Here is a 16,016-nt window from a genome sequence, read left to right on the forward strand (position 1 = left end):
AACAGAACAATAGAAAAGTATACATTAACTACACTCTTTGGGAAACAAACGAAAGAATGTGAGTGAATAAGATACTGAAATAAAAAAACACCCTTTTCCTTCTTTTACTTTGTGTGTTAGCTTTCCCTCACCTCACCACTCAAAGGTCTGTGTAGATCTTTTTCAAGAGCAACAACAGATGGTAAAGTGGTCTAAATCCCTAGTGTTCACCCAGACACTGATGTACCACTTGGCCAAATAAAGTAAAACAAATAAATAAAATAGACATCTTTAACAACCATGATTAGCATGATCTGACTCTGCAATCACACTAGATACATTATTATGCTAGTAATTCAGCGTTACTGCTATTCTAATGATGCACTCTCTCAAGGCTACAATTATACCACTAAGCTACTGTTGTGCTATTGTATTTGTGCGTATTACAGTTATTGTAGATAAACAATATTTCGATCAAACGTATCACTTGCCAATGACACACGCAGCAGTCTAGGATACAAACATAGAAGCCATGGCCTGAAATTGTGACCTACAGTAATACCTAGTCCCCTGTGACAGAGCCAATCAGTGCCATTCTTTTTGATGGCCCCCAAACAGCCAATTAGCCTTAGAAAACTCTGTCAAGGTAAATTCAGCCTCCTTGCATCAGTTACAGCTGTGCCCTTCAGCCAGCTTAGGGTGATGGACAGTAGAGCACATCAGCGGAGCTAGGGGACGGAAGAAGTATTGATCAGGTCTATTTTGTTCAGCTTTGTTCTTCAAACTTTAGTGACACTGAGATAATGTCGCACTGTAAACACAAGAATGATTCAAAACCGTTGCAGGCTTGTTCTGTGTTTTGTGGTGGTACCTTGGCAGTGTCAGGTTTTGTTAGCTCCAAACGCATTGTGAGGAGGTTGCTAGACAATGAGGAGAGACAGTGTGGGCAACTGCTGACTCTGTGTTGTTTATCTCGCCAGACTGATGCTTCCCATCTGAGACGACATGGTCTCAGATGGGAAGAGGAGTTTTACACAACCACAAGCCCTCATTCATTAATTGTGCAAACAGGCAGATTGTATCTCGACTAAAAAATTAAGAAAGCTTTTTAGGGGTTCATTAATATTTTGTCTTCTGCAAAACTTTATTTTGTATCAGCTAGCACCGTAGATGGTATCTTGTTGCAATTCATCAGTGAACACCGACAGTCGCAGAACGAAAACGGTCACAGCAGGTGGATTATCTGTTTTGTTGAGTAAAAAAAAAAAAAAAAAAAAAAACGTGTCCAACTTGGGAGAGGGGATTTCACTTCTCTCAGACGTCTAAACAGTCCTTCTTTAATATATATATATATATATATGTATATAATTGCCTTTAGCCCGGGGACTCACTATTGATCACTACCCACACTTTCTCTTCCTCGTGCCTGCCAATGCTCAAATTTCAGTAGCTTTGGCTGCCCTCACTATCTCTCTTTTAATCTTTGTCCTACCTCAAGTACTCTCATTTCCCAATAAAGACAATTGCAGGTTAAGAAGATATGATCTGATGTGGACAACTAAAGCAAACACACAAAGCTGAACCATTTTACAGTGTGTGATCAGTCACTCCAATTGTTGATCGAGCATTCTACGGGGCAACTCCCAGAGGAGCTGTGTGTGCAAGAAGGCCATCAGTCTCTCCCTGACGATCATCCTACCTCGCAATCCTGTTTAGTTTGATGTGCCCCGTCCAGCTAACAGTGATATTAGTGCACTTGCTATCACACTCCCTAAATCCTTCTCTCTGCTGCTCACATGCCTGCTGAATTGCCCTCACCTGCCGTGGTTTCTGGATGTGGCTATATTCTGCCCAGTCTCACTTGACCCAAGCTGTTAATGCATTACTCCCCAGATCAATTGATAGATTGGCCCTGTCGGAGCTGCCGTAACTAAATCAGCTGCTCCTGATGATTCAGCACCAACCAGGGAGCTGGGCCTGCTGTCACCAATCACAGATCACCAGCAACAGAGACAGGTATGGACATTCTCTTGTCACTTGAACCTAATTTATTGCCAGCTACCACATTGATTAACCTTGTGCTGTGGTTCAAGCTTCCTATAAAAATTTGTATGTGGGCAGGGTGAAGGCGGGTGTGTGTGTGTGTGTGTGTGTGTGTGTGTGTGTGTGTGTGTGTGTGTGCGTGGCTGAATGTAAGCAGGAGGAAACATAAAGGCAAGGTAATGTGTACATTACTTCAGAAAACTTTGAACAAAAGGACTTTAGCTGTGCAGCCAGGAGCAACTTTGTCAGTGGCAACTGGTAACATTAAGCTGGGGGGGAAGCCTGTGTTTAACTAATACTTTGCACATTGAATGGAGAGATATTTATATCCTCTGCAGCTGGAATCTACTTAATTGACAAATACTTCATTCATTATTCATAATCTATCTCAGTGGCTATGTTTGTACTTTACAAGGATGTCTAATTGAGTTCAGACCTGATCTAGTCACTTGCCAGTTCAGTCTGTGGCTTATTCATGTTACCATGTTGTGTTACCAGTATGGAATGCATAATTTGCAAGTTTTAAGATGAGAATTTGCACTTGTGAAACTCATCCTGAGTACAGGGACCTATGATCAAACACTATGCTCGGACCTTTTACTGGTTGATTTCCCTTCAGCAGTCAGTTGGAGGTAATGTATCATATTTGACAAACTGTGGTGTAAATTGCCTGCAAAAAGTCTGTTATATGGCACTCCAGTAATGACATGATTCACAGATCCTGGCGACTGAACTCTATCAATTACCATTTTAGTTTTTTTTTGTTTTGTTGCCTGTACTGCATTAAAACTGTTGAAAGCGAATCATCTGCCAGGGATAATACAGGTGACTGAAACTGAGATTTAAAATGTAAAAGTCTTAGAAAGATAATTGCTCTGATCTTAGTGTGCTAAATTAGGTTTAATAACAAATCTTTCATTTTTGGAGAGATGTATAGCTATTTTATGCATATATGATTTATTGAATAAAATACTTCATGAGCAGGCTTGGCAACGATAACTTCCATATTCACTCTTGGTTGTTGATTTACCCTCATAGGGGATGCTGAGCTGAGAAGTGGAAGCATTTTGTTTTTTGTGTCTCTGTGATTTACTCCCTTTTCTTTGCTGGGACAGCCAGGGGCTGTCAGCAATCTCCCAGCTGTAGCCTCTAGAACACAACTCATGGGCCTAATGAAGCAAGGCACAATTACTTTCGCAAAACGCTGCTGTGCCTTAAGAGGGTGAGAGGGGATCTGGGTGTTCATAAACACACACATGATATTTCTTTTCAAAGTAAAAGGAGAAGATCTCGGTGGTTTTTTTCACCATGCTCTGAGCAAAATGGCTGCGCTGTTTTTATGAATGAAAGAGCCACAGCTACAGTGTATGCACATCACAGAGCCTTTTTTTTTTTTTACAGTTTCTTCTGTGATTTTGCAGACTGATCCTACAAGTCAGCCACACAACTAGAAATGTCTCCTGCTGGGCTGCAACTGATAATATTAAATATATAAAAAATAACTGTCATCATAACTACAAAGTCAGTTTCCCAAGAAAAGGAGAGACCAAATGAAATATCAAATTACTTTCAAAATCAGAGCATTATGTCACCTTTTATCTCTAAATTATGAAAACTGAGAACTGGCATCATAACAGCGGGATAGTAAACGTGGAAAACAACAATACAACATAAAAAAATCAACACAGCTTTGAAGTGAAGGTAATTCCCCCAAACATTCACAGACACACATGTTGAGTGTGGAACGTCTGCTATTTCACTGTTAATATTCTATAACAGCCAGAGAGAATCTCTAATCTAATAAGGACCCTAATAGCATCCCATTGTTTCTAGTCTACTTCATGAGCCCAGATGCCACAACAAATACACATAATTAGGTTGAAGATTATATAGTATTACATAGGGTCGTTTGCCAGCAGGAGAACCAATACTGTCGGGATCAATACACAGCTGGCTTGCTAATTGCTCAATAGCCACAAATGACACTTAATACACACCGTTAGTGGAACGACCGTTAGTGTACAGTTTCAGCAGATCGCACAGGCAGGAAATTCAAAGAATTATCATTAAGATTAAATATTGGTTATCAAACTAAACTTTAAAATACATTACATGATGAAGATTGTAATATTGTGGTTTAACAGAGGTTGTTTATAATATTCACTAAAAAGAGCGTCTTTGACAGCTGTTTTCTGAATGGCCTAGATTTTCCCAGTGGTGAATGAGGTCCTAAAGTACTCCTTCTTTAAGGAGAAGTCCAGTCCTTCACACTCCGAGTCCGTCCTTGACACAGCAGCCGCACTAATGGCCCACTTCAGATCACCAGTTCACATTTAAATCTCTTGTTTTGCCCTTGTAATGGTTTACATAGCTAACACTAAACAGTTGAAAAGAAAGGACAGGGTAGCAGGCTCTTAAGAGAACATATTAAGAAAACTGTTCATCCTTCATTTACCACCAGCAGCATAGCAAAGGTATTAACATCTCCTGAGCGTCTTCCTCCATAGATGGATATATTACCTGAGGCTAAAATTACCAATTTGGGCTCTGAGTCCCACTTTAGGAGAACACATGGGTACATTACAGTAATTTTCAACACAGCAATAACTCACCAACAGTCGAGGCTCATTAGATGTTATCTGAGAATTCAAGCTGGCCGAGTAAGTGCCCCAATGTGGATTATAGACACTGCCTTTTCAATGATGTAGGGCTCTGTTAAGGGCACTTGAAAGGTTGCCATGTTGATTGTGTCTCAATATTACCTTTACATTACCAGTTCAATGACAATGCATTATTGAACGGGTGTATTGAAAAAAGAAAAATAATAAGTAATGTATTGATTTAATTGAAAATAATTGTAATTTGTTTTAATTTGAGAAGATATGTACACACACCACCTCCCTCACCAAAAAAGCTACCTTGCCAAAAATGTGACAGAGCCCATAACAAAATGATTCAGTAAGTCTTTTTTTGGGGATGTTGATTAGATTATTTTCACAGACGTAGCACCCTTTTGGCCGCACCTCACATGGCTCGCATCCCATGTCACTCTAACTGAAAGATTTGGGGACATTTTATGCACATCCACAAGACAAATGCAACTACAAATACAGTATTATGTGAGTAGCTTGACAGTAAGCAATGCTATTTATTCTTGATCTTTTGTGCCATTTGTTTTAGTAAAGAGAGCTGGAAAGGAACTTTATATGTCTTCCACTCCAGCTTTATTTATTTTAATGAACAGAGTAAGTCATTTACTTAAGAGTTATAGTTTACATGTATGTTTGAACTAAGGTTATGTTGCATATGACCATTTTGTTGTGGCTGTCTTTAATCAGTTGGTTGGAATAAAGTACTCCACTTGCGTGGGCATGTTGTGATTAATTAATCTTAATGAGTTGTTCATTTGCCATGAACCCTTGAATATTCTCTTCTATATTTTGTAACGTTTATATTCAGATTTCTCTTCCCAGGTACAATCAAAATGCATGTGCATCTGAATGCAAAGAACTAAGTTATGTGTTCAAGGTCAACGACAGTGTATCCAAGTGCATCTACTATTTTACTTATGTATAAACAGCTCACAATTCTAGATGCACAAAAGGCTCTGTTGAAGTAGAATATACATTGTATGTTTATGATGATTAATCATTGTCTTGACTCAAATCCTTTGCTGTGCCAATCACGGTGGTGGATGAGGAAAACAGGATAACCGAGAGCCAAATGGAGAGGAAAAGTGCAGAGCGGCTTCTCCAAGAAGGAAAATACTGTTGTTGCCCAGGAGGTTAAGAGTTGCATTATACAAACGTATGCATTACCAATATTGTGTGAAGCCAAAGGCCTATCATTTCCATAATAATGGGGACATGAAGTTATCAACAAAGCGATGCAAAAATAGACCACAGACATCTTTTCTAAGCACGTCAAAGAGCTCATTTTCACCAACAGCTTACCTTTCACCGTCTCATCTCCTCCCACCTTTGCACCTGTCGCACTAATCTAAGAACAAAAATACCAAAGTGGTCGGCAAGAGCAATTTGAGGTAAATAACTAACCAACACGTATAGTGGCTTGCACTATAGTATTTGAACCTGCCTAGAAAAATAGTACCACATATGTCAAATAAAGGACATAATTATGTTTGAGTAAGGTTGAGTTAGCCCAATCAGAAGACTTTTGCTTTAGGTTTAAAACTTAATGGTGGGTGAAAGTATCATGAGCGAAAATATATTATTTTGAATAAAATGTTTTTGGTTCTGCATTTGTTTGACAAGAGAATGCGAGAGAAGTCTAGTCAAGATTAAGTAGAACAAAAACAAAGGATATCAGCAGCACGTGTGTCTGTTTCCATGATGTATGCATGTTCTGAGGTGCGCAAGTGTGCAGTTGCAGTTAGCTAGTAAGTATGTGAGGAGACTTACATTGTTCATGTACTCGCTCAACAAGTCTTGCAGGGCCTGTCGAACGGCGTTGCACTCAGCCACAATGCGTTCACGGCGGTCGTCACGTGTACATGAGGAGTCAGCCATTAGTGCGGCACCACTGATGATGCTCTCCAAGCGCTCTTCCAGAGAGGGACGGAAGCGAGCCTCACTGAATGTCAGAGGATCCAGGATGATCTTGTTCTGTAGGGCAAAAAGACAAGTAGAAGGTCAGAACAGAATACAAATGCCCATCTGGGTTAAAGCATGACCCATGGAGGACTAAACTGAGAATCTACGATCAGCTGTAAACCAGATTTCATCATTAGTGTGTGAAGTGATTGCAGTGCATTTTGTGAACGAATACAAGTGATACAAGACAGAAGCATTTGCCTGTAGGGAGTCATTCATGGTAACAAATTAACAGCAACATTATTAGTTAACCATATAAAGACATGCCAGGACCCTGCTAACCAGCCAGTGAACTAGGTATATGGTGCAACGCTAATTGGGACTACAGATGAAAAATAGCCTCTTGGCTAACTCTGGCGCATTTATAAAAATGTTTTTATTAATGTCCCCTTATCGTAAACCATTATTAAAACAAAAAAATAGTTAAATGTGATTAAATTATGTTTATTTCAATGGCAGGTATGGTACACGGAAAATATACATGACATTGACACAGATTTAAACAAAATGCATGATAATGATGAGAAACAACATATGCCTCACAATCAACTGCAAAGAGTGTTTTTTTTAATCATATCTCCTTTCCATCTATTGACAAGGGAATATATACCTCATAGCAATTCAAGTTTAGTCTTTCCATCCTCAGGCTCAACAAAACCAATTTAATGAAAAGTGTCTTTAACTTTAGCACCTGGCTCAGTCCAAGTTGCATTTCAGTGACACCCAAGTTGTAAATAAACTAAACATGCATCACTAACTCTAAGAGGAAAATTCTTAAGAGGTGGCTGTGTGGCATTCATGACGAGATTTACAAGTGCTAATAGTACGAAGCAAAGGTGCAGTGTTTGGTCTCTCGTCCGCCAGTCTAATCCTGGGGCAGGATGACAGACTGTCAAATGATGCATAATAACATGTTAGGTACGAGAGTGCAAGCACCAAGCATAACCTACTTTCCATCTGCAGCTGGCAGGAAAGAGCAGTACATACAAGATGTTGCAGTATAAAAAAGACAAAGAAAAAAGAGGGGGACGGAAGAGAGAGCTTGGGGCTACAGAAAAAAAGCTTACAATAAGCAAGATCCCCAATAGATTACCTTGTAAAATCATGAAATTACATCCAGTTTCAAAAATGTTCTTGTACCTGTACATGTCCTATAGGACAGCATGATGAAAGCAAAGCACATTGAGCCGTGCTTAATATATAGCCTCAATGTAGCATGACATTTGATTCAAATTATCACCTCCAGCTTATGTTTCATAGAATTATTTGCAGCTAGTTCTGCTGCTGGTTATTGATGATGCTTTTTTCTCTAACAGCCCACAATAGTGAATGAAAGCATATATATATATATATATATAAAATCAATGCTGCTCCTGAAGTAACATCTTACATTATATTTCTGTCAAATTAAGGTACAATATATCAATGAAACAAGGCTGCTTCAAGTTTAATGCCCAGTGTCTTAGATCTGAAATGTATATTGATCTTCTCAACTGAAATTGACTAAGAGACTAAACAACAATATTTAGTTATATGTAATTTTATTTTCAAACAAAACCCAAAGGTAACTTTACAATCCGTACCCAACAACCCACTAGCGGGTTGACAAGAGCATTTTCTTTAAAAGAAATTAGAAAATATTTCAGATTATGTCATTATCACCGGATTTTTTACTTTCTGACGGCCCTTGAACACATATCATATGTGACAAACGCATTCAGCAGGAAAATCAACCAAATTGAAGCATACCATTTTTTCATTTTAGCTGGAGGATCACAGAGGCTGTACAAAGAGGTTGTACAAATGCAAATAGTTCAATATAGCATGTGGGGCCTCAATTCTCTTTTTCAATGTCACGGTGGGAAAAAAAGTCACATTTAGTAAAACGGGGCAGGAGCAAAAAACGCATCGAAACTTCTTGGGGTTCGGAAGGTTTTAAGATATCAGTTATATGTATAATAAAGTACCTCATAAGTAAATGGTGAGTCTTAACTCTAAAATGTGAATGTCATACATTTTGGGGGTGAAAGCAATACATTCCCATAATAAAGAAATGCACACAAAGACTGCACGACATTTCCACTACTGGGTAGTTTTCCATTATGTTGATCCCCTTAATAATAATAATAATAATAATAATAATCAATCCATCCATCCAGGCAGCTTATCCGGGGTCGGGTCGCGGTGGCAGCAGGTTCAGCAGGCCGACCCAGGCCTCCCTTTCACCTGCAACACTTTCCAGCTCATTCTGGGGGATCCCGAGGCGTTCAAAGGCCAACCGGGAGATATAATCCCTCCAGCGTGTCCTCGGTCTTCCCCGGGGTCTCCTGCCAGTTGGACGTGCCTGGAAAACCTCTAATGGGAGGCGTCCAGGAGGCATCCTGACTAGATGCCCGAACCACCTCAGCTGACTCCTTTCGACACGAAGGAGCAGCGACTCGACTCCAAGCTCCCCCCTGATGTCCAAGCTCCTTACCCTATCTCTAAGGCTGAGCCCGGCCACTCTACAGAGGAAGCTCATTTCGGCCGCTTGTATCCGAGATCTCGTTCTTTCGGTCACGACCCACAGTTCGTGACCATAGGTGAGGGTTGGACCGTAGACCGACCAGTAAATGGAGAGCTTCGCCTTCCGGCTCAGCTCCCTCTTCAGCAAGACGGACCGGTACAGCGCCTGTTTTACTGCTGCAGCCGCACCGATCCGCCTGTCGATCTCCCGCTCCACCTTACCCTCACTCGTGAACAAGACCCCGAGATACTTGAACTCCTCCGCTTGGGGTAGGCAGTTTGTCCCCACCTGGAGGGAGCAATCCACCGGTTTCCGGCAGAGCACCATGGCCTCAGATTTGGAGGTGCTAACTCTCATCCCTGCCGCTTCACACTCGGCTGCAAAACGCCCCGGTGAATGTTGGAGGTCACAGTCCGAGGAGGCAAACAGGACCACATCATCCGCGAACAGCAGAGAGGCGATCCCGAGACTCCCGAACTGGATCCTCTCCGCCCCCTGGCTGCGCCTAGATATCCTGTCCATGAAGGTCACGAACAGGACCGGTGATAAAGGGCAGCCCTGGCGGAGGCCAACACCCACCGGGAACGTGTCTGACTTATTACCGAGGATACGAACACAGCTCCTACTGCAGGCGTACAGAGACCGGATGGCCCGTGCCAACGGGTCCGGCACCCCATACTCCCGCAGCACCCCCCACAAAAACCCCCGAGGGACCTGGTCGAAAGCCTTCTCCAAGTCTACAAAGCACATGTAGACTGGTTGGGCAAACTCCCAGGACCCCTCCAGTAGTCTTGCAAGGGTAAAGAGCTGGTCCACTGTTCCACGACCGGGACGGAATCCGCACTGCTCGTCTTGAATCTGAGGTTCGACAAGCGGTCGGAGCCTCCTTTCCAGCAACCTGGCATAAGCTTTTCCCGGGAGGCTAAGCAGTGTGATGCCACGATAGTTTGAGCACACTCTCCGGTCCCCCTTCTTGAAGATGGGAACCACCACCCTGGTCTGCCAGTCCATGGGCACTGTTCCCGACCCCCATGCGACACTGAAAAGGCGTGTCAACTAAGACAGCCCAACAATGTCCAGCGCTTTCAGCATCTCAGGGCGGATCTCATCCACCCCTGGCGCCTTGCCACCAAGGAGCTTTTTGACTACCTTAGCGACCTCTGCCAGGGATATGGGTGAAACCACCCCAAAGTCTTCCGGCGCTGCCCCCTCTCCAGGGGACATGTTGGCCGGGTTTAGGAGTTCCTCAAAGTGCTCTTTCCACCGCCCGACGATGTCCTCAGTCCGGGTCAGCAGTTCCCCCCCCTGCTGAGAACAGCCTGGGGTAGCCCCTGCTTTCCCTTCCTGAGCTGTCGGATGGTTTGCCAGAACTTCCTTGAGGCCAACCGAAAGTCCTTCTCCATGGCCTCCCCGAACTCCTCCCATGCCCGAGTTTTAGCATCCGCGACCATCGCAGATGCAGCCCTTCTGGCCTGCCGGTACCCGTCAGCTGCTTCAGGAGACCCCTGGGCCAGCCAGGCCCGAAAGGCCTCCTTCTTCAGTTTGACGGCTTCCCTCACCCCCGGTGTCCACCACCGGGTTCTCGGGTTGCCGCCACGACAGGCACCGATGACCTTCCGACCACAGCTCCGAGCAGCCGCGTCCACAATAGAGGCTTTGAACATGGTCCACTCGGGTTCCATGTCCCCAGCCTCCCTCGGGATTTGTGAGAAGTTCTTCCGGAGGTAGGAGGTGAAGACCTCCCGGACAGGATCCTCCGCCAGACGTTCCCAGTTCACCCTCACTACACGTTTGGGCTTGCCAGGTCTTTCTAGACGACTCCCCCGCCATCTAATCCAACTCACCATCAGGTGGTGATCAGTTGACAACTCTGCTCCTCTCTTCACCCGAGTGTCCAAGACATACGGCCGCAGATCAGCTGATACGATTACAAAGTCGATCATTGATCTCCGGCCGAAGGTGTTCTGGTACCAGGTACACTTATGAGCCACCTTATGCTTGAACATGGTGTTCGTTATGGACAAACTGTGGCTAGCACAAAAGTCCTACAACAAAACACCATTCGGGTTCAGATCGGGCAAGCCGTTCCTCCCAATCACGCCCCGCCAGGTTTCTCTGTTGTTTCTCTGTCATTGCGTGAGCGTTGAAGTCTCCCAGGAGAACTATAGAGTCGGCAGGTGGCGCCCTTTCAAGGACCCCTCCCACCGACTCCAAGAAGGCCGGATACTCCGAAATGCTGTTCGGTGCATAAGCACAAACAACAGTCAGAGCCTTACTCCCCGCAACCCGTAGGCGCAGGGAGGCGATCCCTCTCGTTCTCCGGGGAAAACTCCAACATAGCGACGCTCAGCCGGAGGCTCGTGAGTATCCCCACTCCCGCCCGGCGCCTCTCATCCTGGGCAACTCTAGAAAAGGACAAAGTCCAACCCTTCTCCAGGAGCTTGGTTCCAGAGCCCATGCTGTGCGTGGAGGTGAGCCCAACTATATCTAGCTGGTACCGCTCGACCTCCTGCACCAGCTCCAGCTCTTTTCCCGCTAGCGAGGTGACGTTCCACGTCCCTAGAGCTAGTCTATGCTGCCGGCGATCGGCTCGCACAGGTCTCCTGCCTGGCCCGCCGCCGGTCTACATAGCACCCGACCCCGATAAATCTCCCCGCGGGTGGTGGGTCCACATGGTGACTGCTGCTCCATGCTGTTTCTTCGGGCTGAGCCCGACCGGGCCCCATGGGCGAAAGCCCGGCCACCAGACGCTCGCCAACGAGCTCCCCCCCTGGGTCTGGCTCCAGGTGTTAGAAGATGTGTGGTGTTGAGGACCCAAATGCACAGACGTAGCAGTTCAAGTTCCAAGGGCGGACTTTATTGCGACAAAACAAAGCACAACGAATAGACACAAACTAATACAACCGGTAATGTCCAGCGAGCTCAGGAGATCCTCCTCTCCTGCTCCAGAGTCGGGAGGGCAACTCAACCGCTCTTGTGACCAATGCTCTTGAAGCACGCCAGACTGATTTCGCTCCAGAGTCGGGAGGGCAACTCAACCGCTCTTGTGATCAATGCTCTTGAAGCACGCCAGACTGATTTCGCTCCAGAGTCGGGAGGGCAACTCAACCGCTCTTGTGATCTACTCTCTCACGAAGAAGAAAACCAGACTGGTACTGGAACAACCCGGCAAATGAGCCAGGTAACGCAGTGGTCACTAAATCACCTGCCGGTGATCAAGGCAATGCACAACAGCTGGGATGAAGGAGGGGGGCGTGGCAGTGGGCGGAAACCGGGGGTGGAGACTTACGAGCAGACAGGGAATCCAACACTGGGAGGGTGCCCCGGTTTCCCTTGTCCGGGCGAGGTAACTTCAGACCGTGGGCTGCTATTCATCAGGGTTTTTTGAACCGCTCTTAGTCTGGGCTCTCCCCCGAGACCTGTTTGCCTTGGGAGACCCTACCAGGGGCTGATGCCCCAGACAACATAGCTCCCAGGATCACTGAGCCACTCAAACTCCTCCACCACGTTAAGGTGGCGATTCATTGGAGGAGAATAATAATAATACAAAATAACAATAATAAACCTACTGATTAGAAATTAAAGCGTTAAGAAGGAAAAAAGGATCACAACACAGCCCAATACACTGTGGATCTGAACATTGGGAGATGCAAAGGAGAACAGAACATGAGGGGGAACATCCTTTACTCTAGTCAGTTGTTTGTCCACACAGGATGTCAGGTTGTAATTTTACTGGGAGTCAGGCAGAGTTGAAATAGTTGCAAATGACGGGTTGGCAAAGGCTGAGAGGTTTTCAAAGTAGATGGCAATGACTGATGTCATCCTCCGAGAAACTCACAAAACTGAGTGTCAATTCCCTCAACGAGCTTCACATTATGGGGACTTTTGGGGGGTTTGAACCACATTATTAATGACTTTATTGTTTGCTTTAAAGACTGTAGTTTTCTGACAAGTGCACAAAGTGACTGATGCCACAATCAGAGCTTCCTTATACAACTAATATATTTGACAACATGTTTAAATAAACTATAGCAAAGCCCAGTGACTTTTTCCTTTGTATATCATTCAATAATAAATGGTCTTCACAAACAGTATATTCCTGGTTGCAAAAGTAAAATGATATTTCACATGTCTGATCCTCTACTTTACGTTGCATTTTCACTTCTGTCCCCCCTCTGAAAGTTAACAGAGCAAAGTCAGCTTCTGAGCAGTGTTACTGACGAATGGGGATTTGGTGTCATGTCCAAGGATCATTCAGCTATAGCATATTTGCTGACAGCGTCAATGCAGCATCTTCCAACAATTCCTTCAAGAAACGAATAGTTGTATCTTAGCATAGTGCTCGGTCAAATGTATTATTTGCTTTTTCTTTATGACGTGCAGCTAACTGAAATGTAGTCCAACAAAATGGTAGTGGTAAAATAAAAACAGCCATGCAACCTCCAAACTTATCTGAATATTTTAATATAAAAAAATGTCCAAAGGTTTGGAAAACAGATGTATTGTATTTTTATGATTTGTTTTCATGGAGCAGTTAGACAGATCTCACCTGCAGGCTAATGAAAGAGTTAAGTCTTTCCCTCAATTCTAGGGTCATGCTTTAAGCCTGTAATGCAATGTGAAAGTTGAGTTTGACAGTGTATCAGTGCCAGAGGCAACCGTAGGCAACAAATAACCTCGCCCACAAAGAGTAAGGCTATTAGTTTGACCCCACTTTGGGGCATCAACCAGTAAGGGGCACATGTCATATCATCCTTTGTCAAATGCGCCTTCTAGGACTTTCCAATATTTGAAGACAACAATTGTGTCTTTAAGGACCGTTCAACTAGTCTTGAACATACCACTGTATTGCCTTTGGTGGCCCCAATCCAGGGTTCATTGGTTGTGAATATTATGCTGTTTGACAAAGCTCTGCCCACACTGGCCCAGGAGGGGCATTGGTCTATGATTGATTGATCTTAATGAAGAGCGCCTGACTCAGGGTTAGGGTTTGGCCTTCTACTGTCACACAGTGACAGTGACAGTATGAAACAGCAGAAAAGGCTAATTGTGTGGCTGTGTTAAATAACAGTGGATCAGTTCAATCACCTCTAATCAATCAATTATAAATACAACAAAAATTAAATCTAGTAATAAGTGGGTCCATGTGGGTTTATATACATCTGTTATTGTGTGACTAACAACATTCAGTGAAAGACATTCTAGGTTTGTACTAGATAGAGCCTTGCAGGCAAGTCAAATCTATTCATCAAGCCCAATACCATAAATTCCGATTTGCCTTTAGGGGCTTTACAGTCTGTACAGCGTACAACACCCTCTGTCCTCACATTGGATTTAATAAAATTGGAGCATATTGTAATTCAAGTGGTACCCCTGGGAAGGCAGTCTGATGGAAAAAGAAGGAGAAAATATGCAGAATTTGAAAATACAGCCCCAATCCTGCAGTTCTCCCTTGTCTGTCCTATAAGCCCTTCTTTCCATATGAGCATGACCATGTGCATGCACTTTACACAGTAACCTGAACTAGTACTATATTCATTCCAAACATCATCCTGATCATTTTCTTTGCAAACTTGTGGGCCTTTTAGGTCCTTTCAGATAGCATACTGTGACTCAAGGCTCTGGCTAGCTACACTACAGGCAAGGTATTTCAGAGATAAAGGGAAACGGTTACTTCACCTTGTGCTACTTTACAGACTACCATACAGTACTTTGACAATGAAACATGCTACAAGTGAGATGCAAACAGCCAATCAATGTTTGGTTGCACCATCGACATGGGACAATGTACAAGGACATAACCAACGCAGTAGTGTCCTACATTGCTCAGGATATGCTACCACACAGCGTTTAACAACACATTATTACCTGTGTGCCTTTATAAACAGCGTGCTTCAATTCAAAATGAGGTGGTTCAATTAAATAAAAAGGTTTGTACCATCACCTCTTCCGATAAAATAAGTAATGTATTCTGACAAAAAATGTTTTTTCATACATTTAGCCATTTATTCACCTTGTAGACCTTCTGAAGTACACTAAATATTTCAAGGGTGAGCTTTTATGGGTTTACATTTTACAGTTAGCTGGGTAGCGCTGAATCTTTTATATATGAAAACAGTAGGACATCTGAGAAAATGGACCTCAATACATTTGGTCCTTACGGAACACCATCTACTAAACTGTACTGAATGTTTAATATGGTAGTGAAGTAAAGGACTTTTTTGATGCATAGCACCTGGAGAGTGAAAAATACTTTCAACAAGCCTCATTCACACACAATGTGAGAAAAGAGAAAAACATGAATCCATGTTTAATCCCATTAACACAACAACGGGTAGAGGGACAGAAAGAACACACACACACAAAACTAGTGTATCGTTGAGAAAAAGACAATTCTCAAATATTCTTAAAATATACAACAATAAATGTTTGGTTATAATTACTGAATAGGTAATGAGACCAAAAACAGCTTAAAAGGGATTTTGACTACGCAATCGTAATGCCTGAAATGTCCAATCAAAAAATAAATGCCATAATACATGGATTGTAATCAAACATTATGGTGCAGAAATTGAACCATGAATTGGCTACCAATAGTGTCTTGTACAATATTTTACACCTTTGGCATTCTAACCAAAATACATTTTAACTACTGCTTTAATTAACCATGACCATTGCATGGAGGACACTTATTGCCATCACATGCAAAGGATAAGAGCAATAGCTGTCACAATGTCAGTGTATAAATACATATTAACATGTAATATTGTTAGAAACTAGATTAATGCTGATCATTAATCTCCAGGTAATTCCAAAATCATACCATCAAGTCAACACTAGTCAATACTGAAGCTAATTAAAACACTACTATTACA

The 16,016-nt window shown here is 43.3% G+C and overlaps 1 protein-coding gene across 4 annotated transcripts in view; it reads right to left on the reverse strand.

Moving 5' to 3' along the window:
- The window catches only part of ctnna2 (catenin (cadherin-associated protein), alpha 2), a gene marked incomplete at its 5' end in the record, with an annotated part of 275,443 nt that overhangs the window by 207,642 nt on the left and 51,785 nt on the right, over positions 1-16,016 (reverse strand). For all 4 annotated transcript variants that reach the window (XM_079220174.1, XM_079220175.1, XM_079220173.1 and 1 more), the window contains one exon: positions 6,444-6,647. In XM_079220174.1, coding sequence (XP_079076300.1) covers positions 6,444-6,647 — 204 coding nt within the window. The remainder of the gene's footprint in view (positions 1-6,443; positions 6,648-16,016) is intronic.

The sequence above is a fragment of the Taurulus bubalis genome (genome assembly GCF_910589615.1).
Source record: "Taurulus bubalis genome assembly, chromosome: 6".
NCBI classification, from domain to species: domain Eukaryota; kingdom Metazoa; phylum Chordata; class Actinopteri; order Perciformes; family Cottidae; genus Taurulus; species Taurulus bubalis.